This window comes from Stegostoma tigrinum, chromosome 17 (genome assembly GCF_030684315.1).
Source record: "Stegostoma tigrinum isolate sSteTig4 chromosome 17, sSteTig4.hap1, whole genome shotgun sequence".
In the NCBI taxonomy this organism is placed as follows: Eukaryota; Metazoa; Chordata; class Chondrichthyes; order Orectolobiformes; family Stegostomatidae; genus Stegostoma; species Stegostoma tigrinum.
This window is the reverse complement of record NC_081370.1, coordinates 13,445,104-13,468,763: the sequence shown is the minus strand read 5'-3', so window position 1 is coordinate 13,468,763 and position 23,660 is coordinate 13,445,104. Positions and strand designations below refer to the sequence as shown.

Below are 23,660 nucleotides of genomic sequence, written 5' to 3'. Positions count from 1 at the left end.
CACCCATACTGACTCGGTAGGCAGATCTTACTCGACAATGGAAGCTTCTGTAGCTGTGATACCCTCTCTGATTAGTAGTGCTACACCCCCTCCTCTTTTTCCACCCTCCCTATTCTTTTTAAATGCTGTAAACCCTGGAACATCCAGCAACCATTCCTGCCCCTGAGAAACGCATGTCTCTGTTATGGCTACAACGTCATAGCACCAGGTACTGATCCATGCTCTAAGTTCATCACTTTTATTCCTGATACTCCTTGCGTTAAAGCAAACACACTTTAACTGATCAAGATAATAAAATGTGAGGCTGGATGAACACAGCAGGCCAAGCAGCATCTCAGGAGCACAAAAGCTGACGTTTCGGGCCTAGACCCTTCATCAGAAAGGGGGATGGGGTGAGTGTTCTGGAATAAATAGGGAGAGAGGGGTAGGCGGACTGAAGATGGAGAGAAAAGAAGATAGGTGGAGAGGAGAGTATAGGTAGGGAGGTAGGGAGGGGATAGGTCAGTCCAGGGAAGACGGACAGGTCAAGGAGGTGGGATGAGGTTAGTAGGTAGGAGATGGAGGTGCGGCTTGGGGTGGGAGGAAGGGATGGGTGAGAGGAAGAACAGGTTAGGGAGGCAGGGACAGGTTGGACTGGTTTTGGGATGCAGTGGATGGAGGGGAAGAGCTGGGCTGGTTGTGTGATGCAGTGGGGGGAGGGGACGAATTGGGCTGGTTTAGGGATGCGGTGGGGGAAGGGGAGATTTTGAAGCTGGTGAAGTCCACATTGATACCATTGGGCTGCAGGGTTCTCAAGCGGAATATGAGTTGCTGTTCCTGCAAGCTTTGGGTGGCATCATTGTGGCACTGCAGGAGGCCCATGATGGACATGTCATCTAGAGAATGGGAGGGGGAGTGGAAATGGTTTGTGACTGGGAGGTGCAGTTGTTTATTGCAAACCGAGCGGAGGTGTTCTGCAAAGCGGTCCCCAAGCCTCCGCTTGGTTTCCCCAATATAGAGGAAGCCACACTGGGTACAGTGGATGCAGTATACCACATTGGCAGATGTGCAGGTGAACCTCTGCTTAATATGGAAAGTCATCTTGGGGCCAGGGATAGGGGTGAGGGAGGAGGTGTGGGGGCAAGTGTAGCATTTCCTGCGGTTGCAGGGGAAGGTGCCAGGTGTGGTGGGGTTGGAGGGCAGTGTGGAGCGAACAAGGACTTTAACTGATCCCTTGGTTCCTTCCCAGGAAAATCCTTCCCACTAGCTGGTCTTCCTCTTGCTATTGCCTCACCTGCATCAACTCTCACCTCTGGCATACAGCTCAGGTTCCCACCCCCCTGCCATACTAGTTTAAACCCTCTCGAACTACTCGAGCAAACCTTCCACCCAGGACATTGGTCCCCTTCCAGTTCAGATGCAACTTGTCCTTCCTGTACAGGTCCCACCTTCCCCAGAAGGCATCCCAATTATCTACATATCTGAAGCCCTCCCTCCTACACCAGCTGCGCAGCCACGTTTAAGCTGCGCCCGCTCCCTGTTCCTCACCTCACTATCTCGTGGCACCGGTAGTAAACTAGAGAACACTACTCTGTTCGTCCTGCTTTGCAGCTTCCGTCCTAACTCCCTAAAATCACTTTTTATGTCCTCAATCCTTTTTCTGGCTATATCATTAGTGCCAATATGTAACACGCTTTCTGGCTGTTCGCTCTCCACTTTTAGAACCTTATACACCCGATCGGAGACGTCCCGGACCCTGGCACCAGGGAGGCAACATCCTTTCCGGGGAATCCCGATCCTGACCATAAAATCTCCTGTTGATTCCCCTAACTATCGAGTCCCCTACCACGAGTACTTTTCTATTCTGCCCCCTTCCCTTCTTTGCCACAGTGTCAGGCTCAGTGCCAGAGAACTGACTACTACGGCTTTCCTCTGGTAGGCCATCCCCCCCAGCAGTATCCAAAACGGTATACCTATTGCTGAGGGGAATGCCCACAGGGGATCTCTGCACGGTCTGTCTGTCCCCTTTCCTCCCCCTAACTGTAACCCATCTATCCTTGTCCTGAGCCTTAGGAGTGACCAACTCCCGGTAACTCCTCTCAATTACCCCCTCTGCCTCCTGAATGATCCGTAGTTCATCCAGCTCCAGCTCCATTTCCCTAACACGGTTTTCAAGGAGCTGGAGTTGGGTGCATTTCCCGCAGATGTAGCTAGCGGAGATGTGTGCCATGTCTCCCACCTGCCACATTCTGCAGGAGGAGCAAGCAACTGCCCTAGCATCCATACCCCACTTTTCTAAACACCCACTCAGTACTAAAGTAGAAAGCTTAGTTCAAGTTGCCATAAGATTAATAACAAACTTATATTCAATAGAGAAAGTTTAGAATGAACCTTACCTTATTAACTAGGTTAGAGGAGGAGGGCAGGTGGGAGACACTACAGTTGTAGAGTCTCGGGTTTAGCCGCCTTGCTGATATATACAGTCACTGCTTTCCTTCCCGGCTGCCCCTCTGGTCCTCGTCACTTCCTCTGCTGCTCCCGCTCCTTCTGTGAAAGAGAAAACACCACTGCCCACTACCGGTAAGTAATTTTTTAAAAAACTGCCTTACCTTAGCTGCAGTCTTCTGGGTTCATCTTAGCTCCGCTGCTGCTTGCACTCAAAATGGATAGTACCTGAAACAGCCACATTATGTGACTGTTGTGTCTAGTTTACTGCAGGCATTTTCAAGCAACTACAAATCCCTTTCTATACAGTAGCAAAGAACCATTGACACCCTTTAGAGCAAGGCCAGGAAAACAATGACATCTCTTCCCTTTGATTCCAGATCATGACTTCACAGGACGGAGCAGAATGAATACTGAATTCAGATGCCACCCTGTTTTTCAGCAGTTGCCATTCATGTGGAACACCCTCGACCTGGAAAGCAATGGTAGGATTTTGAACAAAAATCACAGCAAAACCACTAGGCATAGATATAGACTTGGAGTATTATTGTCAAGTAGAAAACAGTGATCAGCAGCTCGCTTTACACCTCCCTGCTCCCATTAATATTTCAGTTGCTGTTGATTTCTGGTGAATTTAGTCAAAACAATAATGAGAAAAAAATGTAAAAGACATCCCTGTCACCCATTTTAAACTGACATTTTATAAAAAAAAGTGCCTCACAGAATTTTCGAAAAGAAAATGTCCCTTAGCTTTACAAATCTCGCATTTTGTTGCCTGTCTCCTTCCTACATCCTTCAGTCATAATCTGTCAAAACACAACCAATCGATTACTCAAGCCCTTCATGTCTGCTTATATATTTCCTTTCTGTCTCACAACGATGTAGTACACAAATAGAACTTAAGTCAAAGATAAGGGCTACATGGTAGAGTATGAATCATAAGCCCAATATATAAACTTGACTGAATTATGTGAATGCCTATTTTTGAAAAACTTGCAACAGCATTTCAGTTCTAAAGAAGCTACTGATCATAGAATTAAAAGTAAAATCACCACAATCCCACTCTCTCATTAGAAAGAGATGAGAGGTAGTAGTTTAAACTGAGAATTACCACACGTAAGGCCAGGGCAGAGTCCTTCATAGTAACCTCAGCTGGTGCAGGAATTGAACCCAAACTGTTAACTTCACTTTGCATTATAGGCAAGTCATTCAACCAACTGAGCTAATTATCAATCTTAAGAATAAGAGTTGGAGAAAATCTAAACAACGGAATGTGCGTCTAATCTGTCACGCTGCATACAGTCTAGGTATATCAATATCTTGGTGCTTTGGAAGATTCTCAGCATTTGTCTGTTAACCAACGTACAAATTCTGAACAATATTCAGCGCTTAAAAAGGTTAATCTACATCACCTCCAAGATGGAAAGGACCTCAGTTTTGAAGCCGAGACTTCAAGGTGTAGAGTTGGATGAACACAGGAGGCCAAGCAGCATCATCTGAAGAAGGGTCCAGACACAAAACATTAGCTTTCCTGCCCCTGTGATGCTGCTTGGCCTGCTGTGTTATTCCAGCTCTACATCTCGTTATCTCAGATTCTCCAGAATCGGCAGTTCCTACTATCTCAGTTTTGAAGTCCCTCATTTATCTGGGGAATGGGCACGGAGGAAAGTAAAATCATCCAACTCCCCAGTGCGTGACTAAGCCAGAGGTCGAAATGTTGCCACCCCTTGACATTGATATCATTAGACTGTATAGAACATAGAACATTACAGCACAGTTCAGGCCCTTCGGCCCTTGATGTTGTGCCGACCTGTCATACTGATCTGAAGCCCATCTAACCTACACTATACCATGTACTTCCATATGCTTGTCCAATGATGACTTAAATGTACTTAAAGTTGGCGAACCTACTACCGTCGCAGGCAAAGCGTTCCATTCCCTTACTACTCTCTGAGTAAAGAAACTACCTCTGACATCTGTCCCATATCTTTCACCCCTCAGTTTAAGGCTATGCCCCCTCGTGCTCGCCGTCATCATCCTAGGAAAAAGGTTCTCCCTATCCACCCCGATCTAACCCTCTGATTATTTTATATGTCTCAATTAAGTCACCTCTCAACCTCCTTCGCTCGAACGAAAACAGCCTCAATTCCCTCAGCCTTTCCTCGTAAGACCTTCCCTCCATACCAGGCAACATCCTAGTAAATCTCCTCTGCACCCTTTCCAAAGCTTCCACATCCTTCTTATAATGCGGTGACCAGAGCTGTACGCAATACTCCAACTGCAGCCGCACCAGAGTTTTGTACAGCTGCAGCATAACTTCTTGGTTCCGGAACTCGATCCCACTATTAATAAAAGCTAAAACACTGTATGCCTTCTTAACAGCCCTGTCAACCTGGGTGGCAACTTTCAAGGATCTGTATACATGGACACCGCGATCTCTCTGCTCATCTACATGACCAAGAATCTTACCATTAGCCCAGTACTTTGCATTCCGGTTACTCCTACCAAAGTGCATCACCTCACACTTGTCTGCATTAAACTCCATTTGCCACCTCTCAGCCCAGCTCTGCAGCTTATCTATGTCTCTCTGCAACCTACAGCATCATTCATCGCTATTCACAACTCCACCGACCTTAGTGTCGTGTGCAAATTTACTAACCCATCCTGCTATGCCCTCATCCAGGTCATTGATAAAAATGACAAACAGCAGTGGACCCAACACCGACCCTTGTGGTACACCACTAGTAACTGGTCTCCAGGATGAACATTTCCCATCAACTACCACCCTCTGTCTTCTTTCAGCAAACCAATTTCCGATCCAAACTGCTATATCTCCCACAATCCCATTCCTCCGCATTTTGTACAATAGCCAACTGTGGGGAACCTTATCGAATGCCTTGCTGAAGTCCATATATACCGCATCAACCGGTTTACTCTCATCTACCTATCTGGTCACCTTCTCAAAGAGCTCAATAATGTTTGTGAGGCACGACCTACCCTTCACAAAACCGTGCTGACTATAACTAATCAATTTATTCTTTTCTAGATGATTACAAATCCTATCTCTTATAACCTTTTCCAACACTTTACCAACAACTGAGGTAAGGCTCACTGGTCTATAATTACCAGGGTTGTCTCTACTCCCCTTCTTGAACAGCGGAACCACATTTGCTATCGTCCAGTCATCTGGCACTACTCCTGTAGACAATGACGAGTTAAAGATCAATGCCAAAGGCTCAGCAATCTCCTCCCTGGCTTCCCAGAGGATCCGAGGATAAATCCCATCTGGCCCAGGGGACTTGTCTATCTTCACACTCTGTAGGATTTCTAATACCTCTTCCTTGTGAACCTCAATCCCACCTAGTCTAGTAGCCTGTATCTCAGTATTCTCCTCGACAACATTGTCATTTTCTAGAGTGAATACTGTTGAAAAATATTCATTTAGTGCTTCCCCTATCTCCTCTGACTCCACACACAATTTCCCAATACTATCCTTGATTGGCCCTAATCTTACTTCGTCATTCTTTTATTCCTTAAATACCTGATAAAGCCTTAGGATTTACCCTGAAGCTATCCGCCAACAAATTCTCATGTCTCCTCCTGGCTCTTCTGACCTCTCTCTTTAGATCTTTCCTGGCTACCTCGTAGCCTTCAAGTGCCCTAACTGAGCCTTCACATCTCATCCTAACATAAGCCTTCTTCTTCCTCTTGACCAGAGATTCCTCTTCCTTCATAAACCACGGTTCCCGCACTCTACAGCTTCCTCCCTGCCTGACAGGCACATACTTATCTAGGACACACAGGAGCTTTTCCTTGAATAAGCTCCACGTTTCTAATGTGCCCATCCCCTGCAGTTTCCTTCCCCATTCTATGCTCCCTAAATCTTGCCTAATCTCATTGTAATTGCCTTTCCCCCAGCTATAACACTTGCCCAGTGGTATACACCTATCACTTTCCATCACTAAAGTAAACATAACAGAATTGTGATCACTATCACCAAAGTGCTCACCTACTTCCAAATCTAACATCTGGCCAGGCTCATTACCCAGTACCAAATCTAATGTGGCTTCACCCCTTGTTGGCCTATCTACATACTGTGTCAGGAAGCCCTCCTGCACACACTGGACAAAAACTGACCCATCTATAGTACTCGAACTATAGTGTTCCCAGTCAATATTTGGAAAGTTGAAGTCCACCATGACAACTACCCTGTCTCTTTCACTCCTATCGAGAATCATCTTTGCTATCCTTTCCTCTACATATCTGGAACTATTCGGAGGCCTATAGAAAACTCTCAACAGGGTGACCTCTCCTTTCCTGTTTCTAACCTCAGCCCATACTACCTCAGTTGACGAGTCCCCAAACATCCTTTCTGCAACTCTCATACTGTCCTTGACCAACAATGCAACACCTCCACCCCTTTTACCATTTTCTCTGTTCTTACTGAAACATCTAAATCCCGGAACCTGCATAACCATTCCTGTCCCTGCTCTATCCATGTCTCCGAAATGGCCACAACATCGAAGTCCCAGGTACTAACCCATGCGGCAGGTTCACCCACCTTACTCCGGACGCTCCTGACGTTGAAGTAGACACACTTCAAACCAACGTATTGCTTGCTGGTGCCATCTTGCGTCCCTGAATCTTGACTTCGGACCTCCTTACTCTCAACCTTTTCTGTACTCGAACTACAATTTTGGTTCCCATCCCCCTGCTGAATTAGTTTAAACCCACCCGAATAGCCTTAGCAAATTTCCTCCCCAGGATATCGGTAGCCCTCTGGTTCAGGTGAAGACCATCCTGCTTGTAGAGGTCCCACCTACCCCAGAAAGAGCCCCAATTATCCAAGAATCCAAAACCCTCCCTCCTGCACCATCCCTGTAGCCACGTGTTCAACTCCTCTCTTTCCCTATTCCTCACCTCACTAGCAAGTGGCACAGGCAACAAACCAGAGACAACAACTCTGTTTGTCCTAGCTCTAAGCTTCCATCCAAGCTCCCTGAATTTCTGCCTTAAATCCCCATCTCTCTTCCTACCTATGTCGTTGGTGCCAATGTGGACCACAAACTGGGGCTGCTCCCCCTCCCCCTTAAGGATCCCAAAAACACAATCAGAGACATCATGCACCCTGGCACCTAGGAGGCAACACACCAACCATGAATCTCTCTCGTCCACACAGAACCTCCTATCGGTCCCCTTAACTATGGAGTCCCCAATGACTACTGCTCTGCTCCTCTTCCCCCTTGCCTTCTGAGCAGCAGGGACAGACTTTGTTCCAGAGACCTGTGCCCCACTGCTTTCCCCTGGTAAGTCGTCCCCCCAACAGTATCCAAAACAGTATACTGATTGTTGAGGGGAATGGCCACAGGGGTTCCCTGCACTGCCTGCCAGTTCCCTTTCCGTCCCCTGACTGTAAACCATCTGCCTTCTTCTTGTACCTGAGGAGTGACTACCTCTCTGTAACTCCTCTCAATAACCCCCTCTACCTCCCGAATGATCCGAAGTTCATCCAGCTCCAGCTCCAGTTCCCTTACGCGGTTTTTGAGGAGATGGAGTTGGGTGCACTTCGCGCAGATGTAGTCAGCAGGGACACTAGTGGTGACCCTTACCTCCCACATTCTGCAGGAGAAACATTCAACTGCCCTGACCTCCGTTCCCATTATTCTAAATTCCCAAAGAGACTGTTAAAAATTAAAGAATAAAAAATAACCTAGTTACCTTACCAATCAGGCGCACAGAACCATTTTTTTTGGTTAGAGGAGGAGGATGGGTGGGAGACACTACCCGAGTAGTGTTTCGGATAATGCAACCACACAAATAAATTACCTCACTTACTCAGCAGTCCCGTGTCCGCTCCTCCTCAGCGTACCTCCGCCTATTCACGAGGTAAGCTTTTTATAGATTCAAAAAGCTGTATCTACTGTAAAAGCTATTATTAGATAGAATGAAGGCAGTGCACATATGAAGAGCCATGTGTAATCATGTGGGACCAATGGCAACAGCCAATCTTGAGGATAGTGCTGCTGGAAGTTCTGAGGAAATAGGTTCAGCCAGAAGTTATGCATAATTCAGGATTTGGGAATAATCACATCCATTTTCCTGCTGCTGAGAATTGGGAGTTAAAATCCGTCTTGTTTCAGCCAGTGAGCAGACAGAATCTGAAATGCTGCAGTCTTAGGGCTGAAGTAAAGTGGTCATTTTTCAACAATATTTCTAATTCGCTGCCCTGCTGGAAGTACTACAGAAGAGTGTCTCTCCTATTAATATTTCCTTTTAGTATTTGCTAACAGGGGACTTAAGCAATACTGAAAAAGAGACATAGTTCGTGAAAATGTTTCATCTTGCACTCATTAGGACAATTTGCAAGAAATTCCAAGAACTACTTTTATACAGGTATTTCTTGTGAGTGATCCTGAGGGGTGTAAAAGGAAACATTTCAACAAATATAAATAATCTGTGTAATGCTAGAACATTCATTTACTCATTACAGATCTGCCAAACTCATTCCTTTTCTTATCATAAAAACTGAAAGAACTGCAGATGCTGTAAATCAGGAATAAAAACAAAGTTGCTGGAAAAGCTCAGCAGGTCTGGCAGCATCCATGAAGGTAAAATCCGAGTTAATGTTTCAGGTCCAGTGACTCTTCCTCAGAACTGATGGTGGCTGGGAAAAACATCAGTTTATATGCGGAAAAAAAGGGAGAAGAGGGGAGGGGAATGGGGTAAGGAGAGTGTTTACTCCCCAACCTATCCACCTCCCTATTTTCTGCATATAACAAAGAAACAAAGAAATAAAGAAACCTACAACACAGGAACAGGCCCTTCGGCTCTCCACGCCTGCGCCAATCAAGATCCTCTGTCTAACCTGTCGTCATATTTTCTAATGGTCTGTGTCCATTTGCTCCCAGCCCATCCATGTACCTGTCCAAATATATCTTAAAAGACGCTAACGTGTCTGCGTCTACCACCTCCGCTGGCAACGCGTTGCAGGCACCACCACCCTCTGTGTAAAGAACTTTCCACGCATATCTCCCTTAAACTTTCCTCCTCTCACTTTGAACTAATGACCCCTAGTAATTGAGTCCCTCACTCTGGGAAAAAGCTTTTTGCTATCCACCCTGTCTATACCCCTCATGATTTTGTAGACCTCAATCAGGACCCCGTCAATCTCCGTCTTTCTAATGAAAATAATCCTAATCTATTCAACCTCTCTTCATAGCTGACGTTTTTCCCAGCCACCATCAGTTCTGAGGAGGGTCACCGGACTCGAAACATTAACTCTAATTTTTCCTTCACACAGATGCTGCCAGACCTGTTGAGCTTTTCCAACAACTTTGTTTTTGTTCCTTTCCTTATCATATTGATTTTAAAAAGATTGATATTGATATTTTTAAAATAATTTTCATTTCAGTCGGAAAGGCTGATGAACTTACAAGAGTTGGGGCTGCAGTTTCATGAGACTGGACTGAGGATAGCCTTAGATTGATATTGACACTGGAGAAAACCCTGCTAATTTCAGTTCCTCTCCAAATGATAACTTGCATCAACAGCATCAGCACTTACCATTTAAATATCAAAATTCCCTCCAATTTGACAAACACAGAAGGAAGCAAAAGGAGATGTGGACCTTTAATCCACCTGTTCCAAAACTTTCAATTTCCCAGCCCACAACACTTCATTTTCACCATGGACATTCAGTCTCTGAACACCTGTATCCTCCATACAGAGGGCCAAAAGGCCTTCGCTTCTCCCTCTCCCGTAGGCCTACCCAGTCTCCCTCCACTGAAACCCTCATCCACTTGGCAAAACTGGTCCCCATGCTCAAAAATTTTTCCTTTTATTCCTCCCACTTCCTACAAACTAAAGGGGTGACCATGGGCATCCACATGGGCCTGGCCTATGCTGCCTTACTACACTGGCAACATCCCTCACTTCTTTCTCCGCTTTATCAGTGGCTGCATCAGTGCGGCCTCGAGCTACCGAAGGAGCTCAAGCTGTTCATCAACTTGGCTAATACCTTCCACCACACCTTCAAATTCACCTGGATGATTTCTGACACCTCCCTCCCCTTCCTGGACCTCTCAATCTCCATCTCCAGAAAATGTCTCACTGTGACGTCCATTTCAACCCACTGACTCCCACAGCTCTTTTGACTGCACCTTCTCTCGCCCACAGTCCTGCAAAAATGTGATCCCATACTCCCAATTCCTCCACCTCTGCCACAGCTGCTCCCAGGATGAGGCGTCCTGCTCCAGGACATCCCAGATATCCTTTCACTTGAGAGTCCAGAATTTCCCCTCCTCTGTAATTAAGGATGGCCTCAACCGCATCTCCCCTGTTTCCCGTTCTTCTACCTTCAAACCTCTCCCTCCAACAACAATAATGATAGAGCACCCAAGCCCTCCTGTATCATTCCACTAACCTCTGAATCCAATGCATCATCCTCCAACATTTCTGCCAAAAACAATCAGAACCCACTGTCAAAATGATACTTCCTTCCCCAGCCTGTCCACTTTCCACAGAAATGGCTCATTCCATAACTGCCTCGTCAGCTGTACACCATTGCCCCCCGGCCCTCTAACCTCTCCACCGGTATCTCTCCCTGTTACTGCAGGAAGTATAACACTTGCCCCCTCAACTCTGTCCAAGGTCCAAAACAATCCTTCTAAATCCAGCAGAGATTCACCCGGAGTTCATCCAACCTGATCTATTGTGTCCATTGCTCCCGATGTGGCCTCCTGTGTACTGGGGAGACAAAACGCAGATTCAGGGATCAGTTTGCAGAGCATCTGCACTCTGAGCACACCAAACAACCCAACCTTCCAGTTGCTGTCTGTTTTAACTCACCCTCCTACTCCCCCGATGACATGTCCATCCTTGACCTCCTCCACTGTCAGAGCCTCGGAGGAATAACACCTTGGGAGCTTACAGCCTGATGGCCTCAATATTGATTTTACCAGCTTCAAAACCCCTCCACATCCAGCCTTATACATGTCCAGCCTTCCCCCTCCTCCTCACCTCACTGTCTTGACCAAACCTGTCCATCTTCCTACTCACCTATCCACTCTACCCTTCCCATTGACCATTTGTAATAACCGCCTATCCACATCCACTTATCATTATCCCACCATCCTTCTCCCAGCCTCACTCCCCTCCCCCACATTTACTTCTGGGATCGCCTCCACCTCCCTGGTCCTAACGAAGGGTTTCAGCCCGAAACATTGACTTTCCTGCTCCTCGGATGCTGTTTGACCTGCTGTGTTTTTCCAGGTTCACATCTATTGGCCCTTAATCTACCTCATTTGAATATTCTCCATATCCAAGTGACTGCTATCTTCCCTCAAAACCAGCTGTCCCTGTGCTGGGGTGTTAAAGCAGCTAAGAATTTTTTTTTCTAAACTCATGGGATGCAGGTGCTGCAGGCAGCAATGTGTTGCCCCTCCTTAACAGCCCTTCAACAAAGTGCTTACTCGGCCATTTAAGAGTCAACCACATTACAGGCTGTCACATCTTGGCCAGAGTAAATGAGGAAGACAGATTTCCTTCCCTAAAAGTTTATTAATGGAAACATTTTTCTTTATATAACAATCAATGATAGTTGCTTGAGTCACCATTACTAGCTTTCAACTCTGGGGCGGCACAGTGGCTCAGTGGCGAGCACTGCAGCCTTACAGCACCAGGGACTCGGGTTCAATTCCAGGCTCGGGCGACTGTCTGTGTGGAGTTTGCACGTTCTACACTTGTCTGCATGGGTTTCTTCTGGGTGCTCCGGTTTCTTCCCACAGTCCAAAGATGTGCAGGCTAGGTGGATCGGCCATGCTAAGTTGCCTGTAGTGTTCAGGGATGTGTAGGTTATAGGGGGATGGGTCTCGGTGGGATGCTTCAAGGGGCGATGTGGCCTTGCTGGGCCAAAGGGCCTGTTCCCAAACTGTAGGGAATCTAATCTAATTGAATCTGTGCATGTGGTGGGATTTGAGCACATGATCAAAGAGCATTAGCTTTGGGTCTGTGAATTACTAATCCAGTAACATTACCATGACACCAGTACCACTGCCACAGCCAATAGCTAGCAGATGCTTGCTTTGACCAAATGTCTCAGTGTGGTGCTGTGGTAGAAAGGAAAATGGCAGCATTCACTCATGGAGCAGGAAAGAAATATTCACCTCCTCATGTTTTACACCCAACAACATTCATTTTGAGATAACAAGGTGTGGAGCTGGCTGAACACAGCAGGCCAAGCAGCATCAGAGGAGCAGGAAAGCTGATGTTTCAGGTTTAGGCCCAAAACGTCAGCTTTCCTGCTCATCTGATGCTGCTTGGCCTGTTGTATTCTTCAGGCCCTACACCTTGTTGTCTCAGATTATCCAGCATCTGCAGTTCCTACTATCTCTGTAACAAAGTTCGTTTTGAAGTGTATTCACACTTGTTGTGAGCAGATTGGCTTCTGTGCATCTAATATTTCAAATCTTTTTTTTTCAATGGTGTCAACTGAAGGATTGATTTTCACCAATAGAACAGCTATAATCACCGATTCAAAAATAATAGCATAAGATATTTACATGCACCCAGTAAGCAGACAGGATCTCAGTTTACTATCTCACCTAAAAGATACTGCAATGACAGAATGAGCTTAAATGTTATCCTCTGGTCCCTGAACCCACAGCCTTCAAACCCTGAGACAAAGTATGCTCCACCCCGAGCCATGACTTACACAACAATAGGAGATGCACTGGACTGGGCCCAACTATGTCATGGTACTGATGTCCAAGACCCAGGCAGGGCTATGGCAGGATGTCCATTGCAATCTACCTCCAATCCTCATAGATGGTCAACTCAGAAGTGCCCTCCAGAGATCCCATCCAACTAAGGAATGGGAGGTGGCCCAGAAATGCTAGATTTCCAATGGAGGACTCAACGCAATGCTTAGTAGGTACTAATGAGGCAGGCAGGGCTCCTCAGAATGGAGGTACTGTCTGCAGCACTTAAAGAAGTTTCAGTTAAGAGCCAGGTTTTACTGCAACTGCTGGACTGGTGTTATGGAGGGAGGGCCCTATGAACGTGGCTGTCACATTCAATGTAACCTCCTCGACCACAGATGGTGGATTGGCCATTCTACATTGTCCCATAATGTGCAGGGATGTGCAGGCTAGGTGGGTTAGCCATGGGAAATGTTACAGGGATAGCATAGGGGACTGAGTCTGGGTGGGGTGCCGGCTAGAGGGTCGGTGCGGACTCTGTGTGCCAAATAGCATCTATCCAGGATGTAGGGTTTCTATGATTCACTGACATTCCAGCTAGAGTGAGTGAGAAGACACCCTTATCGATAAGGACCAGGCTGTATCCTCAATAGAAGATCCTAGCAGCGCCATTGAAATTACATCAGTTGGCCTACCATGACCCTAAGCAGTTACTGTGAAGGTAAGCCCTGTCCCATTGACACCAGCTTTAGCAATATCATTTGCAGATTGGAATGTATCAGATGTCTAAACAATCTTGATCCTTCACAACTTTACTCTGGGCTCTGCCTCCTCACCAAACCTCGGCAACATCTAGGAGGTTCTATCTTTGTGACATCAATGTTCACCATGTGCTTGTACCCTCCAGTTTCAGTTGGGTACAGTGGAAGTTCATGGCACCACATTCATCCACACCTCTGGTCCAAGTACCAAGTGTGGGAGTGGCTCCAACACACACTGGACGCCAACAAGTTGGATGGCAATTGTATTCGCTTTCAAGACTTCGACATTACGGGTGAGCAGTTATGTTCGATGCCTTTGGAGCACTTCAACCAGGTCACTGGAGCTCTGGGACCACTTCTCTTTGCCAACCTTAGGAGCTTAAAGTGGAGCAGCCTCCCATCACCTGGACAGCCACTGATGGCACAACAAAGAGGGAAGTACCATTGCATAAGACTGCATCTCCACATTCCTGCTTAATCTAATTACTTAACTCCAATCAAATCTTTTATGTCGGAGGAAAAAGAAACAAAGAAATACGTATTTTCCTGCCTCAGGATGTCCCAAAGTACTTCAAAGTCAATGGAGTACTTTTGAGGTCATACAATCATACAGCACAGAAACAGACCCTTCAGTCCAATTCATCCATGCTGATCATATATCCTAAATTAATCTAGTCCCATTGGCCAGCTTTTCACCCATTTCCCCATAAACCCCTCCAGTGCCTTTTCCCACTTTTACCACCTCCTCTAGCAGTTCATTCCGTACATACACCCACTATCTACGTGAAAATGTTACCCCTCAGATCCCTTTTAAACAACTCCCCTCTCACCTTCAACATAGGGCTTCTAGTGGTGAAAGCCCTCTCCCCTACCCTGGGAAAAAGGCACTGGCTATTCACCCAGAGATAGTAAGAACTGCAGATGCTAGAGTCAGAGACAACACAGTGTGGAGCTGGATGAACACAGCAGGCCAGGCAGCTTCAGAGGAGCAGGAAAGTTAATGTTTTGGGTCAGGACCACCCTATCCATGCCCCTCATGATGGTATAAACCTCTATAAGGTCAACCCTCAACCTTCAGTCCTCTAGGGAAAATAGCCCCAGCCTCATCATTCTCTCTGCATAGCTCAAACCCTCCAGCCCTGGCAACGTCCTTGTAAAATACAACAAGGTGTAGACCTGGATGAACACAGCAGGCCAAGCAGCATCAGAGAAGTAGGAAAGCTGACGTTTTGGGTCCAGACCTTGTAAATCTTTTCTGAACCTTTTAAGTTTAACAATGTTTTTCCTGTAGGAAGTCTAGAATTGAATGCAGTATTCCACAAGCAGCCTCACTGGTGTCCTGTATGTCTGTGACATGACCTCCGAACTCCTATACTCAATGCACTGACCAATAAAGGCAAGCATTCCAAATGCCTTCCTAACCTGTCTACCTGTGACTCCACTTACAAGGAACTATGAATCTGTACCCCTAAGTTTGTTTGTTTGGCAACGGTCCCTAGGGTTCTACCATTAAGTGTATAAGTCCTGCCCTGATTTTCCCTACCAAAACGCAGGATCTCATATTCATCGAAATTAAACTTCATCTGCTACTCCACAGCCCATTGGCACATGTGATCAATATACGCTGCGATAACCTTCTTTACCGATCACCGTTGTACACTTCAATGTTGGAAATCTAGAAGCCAATTTACACATCATTACTAACAGCCATATAATGATGACCAGATAAATTGGATTAGTGATGTTGGTTGAGAGAGACATTTCAATGAGTGAACTAAACAGAACTTCCATCTCTCTTTCAAAATAGCATCAGCTACACCAGTGTGACAGATTGAACATTGCACTTCCATACGGGCTTCTAGCAGTGCAGCACTCTCTCAAGCATATATTGAAGTCAATCTTGGGTTTGCATTCAAGTCTGTTCAATTGGAGAATGAACCCAGAGACTCCTGAGCACAAATCGCAAGGCCACCAAATACCCAAAGCTGACACATTGCGCAGTTCCCTTGTCATTCCGGCCTTACAGTCACTTGGAGACAGTAAAAACGAGCTATTTCAGTCTATTTCAAGCACTCCCACAGCTACCTAGACACTACCTCCTCTCACCCGAAATCCTGCAAGAATGTAATCCCCTACTCCCAATTCCTCTGCCTCCTCTGCATCTGCTCCCAAAGTGGTGCATTCCACTCACAAACATCCCAGAGGCCGTCATATTTCAAGGACCACAACTTCATTGATCTATTTTAAATTTCTAAAGAGAAATTTCATTCTGACAGGGTTCCATACAGATGGAAGATGGTTCCCATCTATGGGGGAGCAGGGGAAAGGATGGGATAGAAACTCGACCCCAACACACAGACAGCAAGATTTGCTGGGGAGCAGAATACTCTTTACTGAGCCAAAGAAGCAAGATCCTGAGAAATGGACCCAACAGAATCTGTAGGAATGAGCATCAACCTCACTCTCAGTCAGAATGAAGTTATTTGTATTAGGAGGATAGAACAATTACCTCTCAGGGAGGCCATTTGGTCAGTCAAACCCTATCTCTTTCCTTTCCATGATTTACCTACTTGCAACACCCAGACTGATGACAAGTCATGTCTTGTGATTTGCCAAGTGAAAATATTTGAAGCTTCACTATTAATTACTATCCCCTTGTCAGAGAAATTTCTTTCTGACTCCAAATCTAAAAATAGGTGACATGGTTAGATAGTTAATATCCAGGATGCTCATTCTCTCTGCACCTTTCAAATAATCAGGAATCTGTGTCCTGTGGAGAGGTGACAGTGATATGCCTTTCCGTGGACAGAACTGAGCCAAACTCAGCCAGGCACTGAGTGATAATGGGAACTGCAGATGCTGGAGAATCCAAGAAAACAAAGTGTGGAGCTGGATGAACACAGCAGGCCAAGCAGCATCTCAGGAGCACAAACGCTGACGTTTCGGGCCGAGACCCTTCATCAGAGAGGGGGATGGGGAGAGGGAACTGGAATATATAGGGAGACGGGGGAGGCGGATCGAAGATGGAGAGAAAACAAGATAGGTAGAGAGGAGAGTATAGGTAGGGAGGTAGGGAGGGGATAGGTCAGTCCAGGGAAGATGGACAGGTCAAGGAGGCGGGATGAGGTGGTAGGTAGAAAATGGAGGTGCGGCTTGAGGTGGGAGGAAGGGATGGGTGAGAGGAAGGACAGGTTAGGGAAGCAGAGACAGGCTGGGCTGGTTTTGGGATGCAGTGGGTGGAGGGGAAGAACTGGGCTGGTTTTGTGATGCAGTGGGGGGAGGGGAAGAACTGGGCTGGTTTTGGGATGCAGTGGGGGAAGGGGAGATTTTAAAGCTTGTGAAGTCCACATTGATACCATTGGGCTGCAGGGTTCCTAAGTGGAATATGAGTTGCTGTTCTTGCAACCTTTGGGTGACATCATTGTGGCACTGCAGGAGGCCCATGATGGACATGCCATCTGAGGAATGGGAGGGGTAGTTGAAATGGTTCGCAACTGGGAGGTGCAGTTGTTTGTTGCGAACCGAGCAGAGGTGTTCTGCAAAGCAGTCCCTAAGCCTCCACTTGGTTACCACAATGTAGAGGAAGCCACACCGGGTGCAATGGATACAATATACCACATTGGCAGATGTGCAGGTGAACATCTGCTTGATATGGAAGGTCATCTTGGGGCCTGGGATAGGGGTGAGGGAGGAGGTGTGGGGGCAAGTGTAGCACTTCCTGCTGTTGCAGGGGAAGGTGCCGGGTGTGTTGGGGTTGAGGGGGAGTGTGGAGCGGACAAGGGAGTCACGGAGAGAGTGGTCTCTCCGGAAGGCAGATAAGGGTGGGGATGGAAAAATAGCTTGGGAGACCAAAACTTCCCCCCCGCAGTGGTCGAGAACGTCCTTGACTGCGTCTCCTGCATTTCCCGCAACACATCCCTCACACCCCACCCCCGCCACAACCACCCCCAGAGGATCGCCCCGCCACAACCGCCCCCAGAGGATCCCCCCTGTTCTCACATACCACCCCACCAACCTCCAGATACAACATATCATCCTCCGACACTTCCGCCATCTACAATCCAACCCTACCACCCAAGCTATTTTTCCATCCCCACCCTTGTCTGCCTTCGGAGAGACCACTATCTCCGTGACTCCCTTGTCCGCTCTACACTCCCCCTCAACCCCACCACACCCGGCACCTTCCCCTGCAACTGCAGGAAGTGCTACGCTTGCCCCCACGCCTCCTCCCTCACCCCTATCCCAGGCCCCAAGATGACCTTCCATATCAAGCAGATGTTCACCTGCACATCTGCCAATGTGGTATATTGTATCCATTGCACCTGGTGTGACTTCCTCTACATTGGGGAAACCAAGCGGAGGCTTGTGGACCGCTTTGCAGAACACCTCCACTCGGTTCGCAACAAACAACTGCACCTCCCAGTCGCGAACCATTTCAACTACCCCTCCCATTCCTCAGACGACATGTCCATCATGGGCCTCCTGCAGTGCCACAATGATGCCACCCAAAGGTTGCAAGAACAGCAACTCATATTCCACTTAGGAACCCTGCAGCCCAATGGTATCAATGTGGACTTCGCAAGCTTCAAAATCTCCCCTTCCCCCACTGCAACCCAAAATCAGCTCAGCTCATCCCCTCCCCCCACTGCATCACAAAACCAGCCCAGCCTGTCTCTGCATCCCTAACCTGTTCTTCCTCTCACCCATCCCTTCCTCCCACCTCAAGCCGCACCTCCATTTCTTACTTACCACCCCATCCTGCCTCCTTGACCCGTCCATCTTCCCTGGACTGACCAATCCCCTCCCTACCTCCTCACCTATACTCTCCTCTCTACCTATCTTGTTTTCTCTCCATCTTCCGTCTGCCTCCCCCGTCTCTCTATTTATTCCAGTTCCCTCTCCCTTCCCCCGTCTGATGAAGGGTCTCGGCCCGAAACGTCAGCTTTTGTGCTCCTGAGATGCTGCTTGGCCTGCTGTGTTCATCCAGCTCCACACTTTGTTATCTCAGCCAGGTACTGATTTTGTTTTGTTACCAATTGTGGAGATGTTTTGCACAAAGGTATTGATCACAGCCCCGACGCGTAGCATTTGGTACAGACATTTTAACACAGGACCAATTAATGTTAGGCTTGAGAGCAGAGAGTTACTTCAAGACATTTGTCACATGCTGCAGAGTAGGGGGAACTGATTTCTTTATTTTGCCTTTAGGCGTCTTTCTCGATGGCATGCTGCTCCCCGTCAACGGCACAGTTAAATCACAAACAATTGGTAAGCACCTGGGCTATCACCAATCACAATCAGATCATGTCTACAATAAATGAAAACGAATGTTTAAAGGAAGTAAGAGAATTATTCTCCTCCCCCAGCCCCACTTCACAATTTAGAGAGCACAGCCTTGTGAATACGTGCATGTAATAAATTCCCCGATCTGTATGTGCAACACTTCAGAATCTGAAAATGGCTAACTCTGGGACCAAATACAACCTTGCCCCCAGGAAAATTGCACTCCCTAAATCAACAATAACCACCTCTGCAGTACAACACAAATCCTCAAATCAAATGCAAAATCCTTTGGAATTTACATACAATAATGAACTCAATCTGCACATCACAATCGTCCCCATGTTATGAACTCAAGTCTGTAGAACAAATTTCAATCTATCACCTGCTGTACACCAACCACAAGCTGCATCAAAGAACTGCAGCTTCACAGCAACAACAAATTCCGCTTTATTCCAGTACAACAATCTCCCCAATCTAAACAAAGCAATCTCCCAATTAAAACATCATCTCCCCAAATGAAACATGAGAACATAAGAACCAGCAACAGGAGTAGGCCATCTGGCCCTTTGAGCCTGTTCTGCCATTCAATAAGGTCATGATTGATATTTTCATAAACTCAGCTCCACTTACTCACGTTCTCACCATAACCCTTAATCCCTTAACTGTTCAAAATCTATCTTTGCCTTAAAAACATTCAATGAAGGAGCCACAACTGCTTCACTGTGCAGGGAATTCCACAGCTTCTCAAACCTTTAGGTGAAGAACTTCCTCCTCAGTTCAGTCCTAAATCTGCTCCCACTCATTCTTCTAAATTCCTGTGAGTACAGTCCTAGTCTACTCATAATCTCTCCTCAAAAGGCAAACTTCTCAATTCACGTGTCAACCTAGTGATCTCCTTTGTACCTCCTCCCACATCATTTCTCAAGTGAAGAGACCAAAACTGCACACAGTACTCCAGGTATGGCCTCATCAGTACCCAACATACTCTCCCTGCTTTTAAACTCCATCCCTCCTTCTAGCAATGAGGGACAAAATTCCATTCGCATTCTTAATTACCTGTTCCACTACTAGCCACTGATCTCCTACCTTTGCTTCCTGTTAGTTAACCAATCTTCTATCCACGCTAATACATTACCTGCAATGCCGTGCACCTTTATGCTACACAGTAGCCTCTTGTGCGGTATCTTGACAAATGCTTCCTGGAAATCGAGATACACCACATCTACTGGGTCCCCATTGTTCACTGCACTTGTAAAGTCCTCAAAGAATACTAGTAAGTTACTTGAACAGGATCTGTCCTTCATGAATCCATGCTGTGTCTGCCTGATGGGACAATTTCTATTCAGATGTCTTGCTATTTCTTCCTTGATTCAAGCATATTCCCCACTACAGAAGTTAAGCTAACTAGCCTATAATTACTCGTCTTTTGTCTACCTCCTTTCTTAAACCATGGTGTCACATTTGTTGCTTTCCAATCTACTGGAACGTTCCAGAGTCCGCCAAATGTTGGTAAATTACCACAAGTGCATTTGCTATCTCCCTCCCAATCTCTTTTAATACCTGGGATGCATTCCATCAGGGCCAAGAGACTTGCCTATCTTTAGCCCCATTAGCTTTCCCAACTCTACCTCTTTAGTGATAATGATTGTGTCTAGGTCCTCACGTGCCATAGACTCCTTGTCATCAACTTTTGACGTGTTATTTGTGTCTTCCACTGTGAAGACTGACACTCATTTTTCATTATTAAATTCCCCTTTTCATCTTCTACGGGACCAATGTTTATCTTAGCCACACTTTAACATTCTACATACTTGTAGAAACTTCCACTGTCTGCTTTTATAATCAGAGCTGTTTACTCTCGTGATCCATCTTACTTATTTAAGGTTTTTTTGTGGTTTTCTGTTGACCTTTAAATATTTTCCAAACCCTTAGTTTCCCACTGGTCTTTGCCACTTTGTAAACATTTTACCTTCAACGTGAGGCCCTCCTTTTTTCCCTGGTTATCCATAGCTGATTATCCTTTTTCGTACAGTCCTTCCTTCTCACTGGTATATACTGTTGTGGAGCACTGTGAAAAATCACTTTGAAAGCCCTCCACTGCTCCTCAACTGTCCCACCACGGAATCTTAGCTTCCAGTCTGCTTTAGCCAACTCCTCCCTCATCCTATTGTAGTCCCCTTTGTTTAAGCACAGGACCCTGGCATGAGATTTTACCTTCTCATCCTCCATCTGTATTTTAAACTCAACCAAACTGTGATTGCTCCTTCCAAGAGGATCCCTAACTATGATATTATCAATTATTCCTTCTCAGTACACAGGATTAGGTCTAGGGTGGCTTGCTCCCTCGTTGGTTCCATTACACACCGTCTGAGAAAACTATCACGGATACATCCTATGAACTCTTCCTCAAGGCTGCCTTGACCGACTTGGTTTGACCAATCAATATGTAGTTTAAACTCCCCCATGATAATTGCCATACCATTTCTGCATATATCAGCTATTTCTTTGTTTATTGCCCACCCCATCAAGATGTTGTTATTTGGTGGCCTATAGCCTACACCTATCAGTGACATTCTCCCCCCAACAATTTCTAATTTCCACCCACATTGATTCAGCCCTTTTTCTCCATAGAATTTATATCATCTCTCTTTCACCCTGATGTTATCCTTAAATATCAGAGCTACGCCATCTCCCTTTCCTCCCTGTCTCTCCTTCCGAATAATCAGAACAGCTGATCCAGAGCTATCTTGCCTTTGTAAACTGTGCCATCTTTTCAAATACACCAGTTGACAGAAAACAGTCCCATGGTCTGGTCTGAACACAGGAGCCCAAATGAAAGCCTGTTCAAAAAAGCCACCCAAATCAATTTACTTTCTTTGCTGTTTAACATTCACAAACTTAATTTTTGCTTTTCTATTTGATTTATCAAACCATCTCCTTTCTTGGCTCATCTCTTCTGTGAATTCTCTAATTAGAAAGATGGCAAAAATTACATCAACATGGAAGAATTTCTGGGAAATGTGAATAGACTCATCATTAATCATTAACTGGAACATTGTGACTGGTGTTGGACATTAAACATCCCCATCCCATCTCAGAAAGTACTCAGACAGTAACCATAACCAGTCTATCCGAGCTCTCTGACTATTATGGCGCAATTGGGTTCCACAACCTAAACATTTTGTAGTGAATCAGTTACAGGTAACAAACTTAAATGTATGGCACCACTTTTCTAACACTGATCATGAGTGAATTCCATGTTAGGTTTGAAGAGAAGACACTGAACACAATTACTATGCTCCTAAATGTTAATAAAATTAACTTCAGTGAGGTAAGATTGAAAAAAGCAAACTGGTCAAAACTAACCAGGCAAAGTACAAACAGGTGGAATGTTTCCAAAGGCAAATTACTTCAGGAACAGTACATACCTCGAAGGACAAAGGTTCCACTGAACAAATGAAACAATTGCAATATAAGAGATGAAAGATGATATAAAAGTGAAAGAAAAATCATGTTTAAGTGGGTCAAGTAGTAAGTGACAGGGACAGAGAGGGAGTGAGGGAGGGAATGGCTGGGAGGTAGAGGGACAGTGTCAGGGAGAGAGAGTTGGGGGAGAGTAGTGACAAAGTGAGAGAGGGACAGTGTTGGGGAATGGCAAGGAGAGAGAGGGAGACTGGAAAGGGCAAGGGTGGAGAGGGATGTTTGAAATATCTCAAGTGGTAGCTTGGTGTCCGCATATTGAAGTATTCAAGTTGCAGTTAAAGTACAGCCCATACAGTTTGGTACTTTCTTTCTGCCAGTTCAACACTGGATTTGTCTTCATCTGTATGTGCTAAAAATAATTAATGCCCAATGCAACACAATACATCATAATGTGATTTATCCAACACAACACAAGACAATGTTATTCTTTAAGAGTGCAGTGTAACATAGTTCAAACAACACAGCTTATGTTTGTGTCTGTGCCTGTGGGTGTCTCTGCCTGATATCCTGCTGTGAATATTTGACTAAGATGGGTTATGTTGAAGATGAACGGATACTTGCATGACAGGCCCTCACTTTACCCAACAATAAAAAAGCTGTGAACAAATATGATGTAGAAAAACAAAGGCGCTGGCTCCTAAATTGGACTGTCTCTCCAATGAACACTTTTATTTCTTGGGGTGTTTTTCAGATTTGTCCACTGTCAACAATGCATGGAAGAAAGATGAACATTTGCCTCAAAATAAATTTGAAACTATGGCTTTACCTATTATTTGACACACGGTTGTATTTCTATTTATCGCCTGTGACTTGGCAAGCAGACTGAAATCCTGTATGATTCACTTCATTTTCAGATTGTATCAATAGTGAAGAGATGGGAAGAAAGGAGGCTGCAGTGAAATCTGATCCTGAGGGTGTTCCAGGTAATAATACTTTGGCAGACTCATTTGCTTGTTCTGAATCCCACTTTGTGAAGAGGCGAGGTCTGGCTGATTATAACTTAAGGGCCTCC

At 45.9% G+C, this 23,660-nt stretch overlaps 1 protein-coding gene across 5 annotated transcripts in view; it reads left to right on the top strand.

Annotated features, from left to right (window-relative positions):
• Positions 1-23,660, top strand: part of LOC125459342 (ETS homologous factor-like) — a 101,664-nt gene that overhangs the window by 7,248 nt on the left and 70,756 nt on the right. For 4 of the 5 annotated variants that reach the window (XM_048545701.1, XM_048545699.2, XM_048545697.2 and 1 more), the window contains 3 exons: positions 2,805-2,909; positions 19,091-19,150; positions 23,503-23,571. In XM_048545701.1, the coding sequence (XP_048401658.1) occupies positions 2,831-2,909; positions 19,091-19,150; positions 23,503-23,571 (208 nt within the window). In that variant the 5' untranslated portion in view covers positions 2,805-2,830. The remainder of the gene's footprint in view (positions 1-2,804; positions 2,910-19,090; positions 19,151-23,502; positions 23,572-23,660) is intronic. The other variant, XM_048545700.2, reaches the window with a different exon arrangement.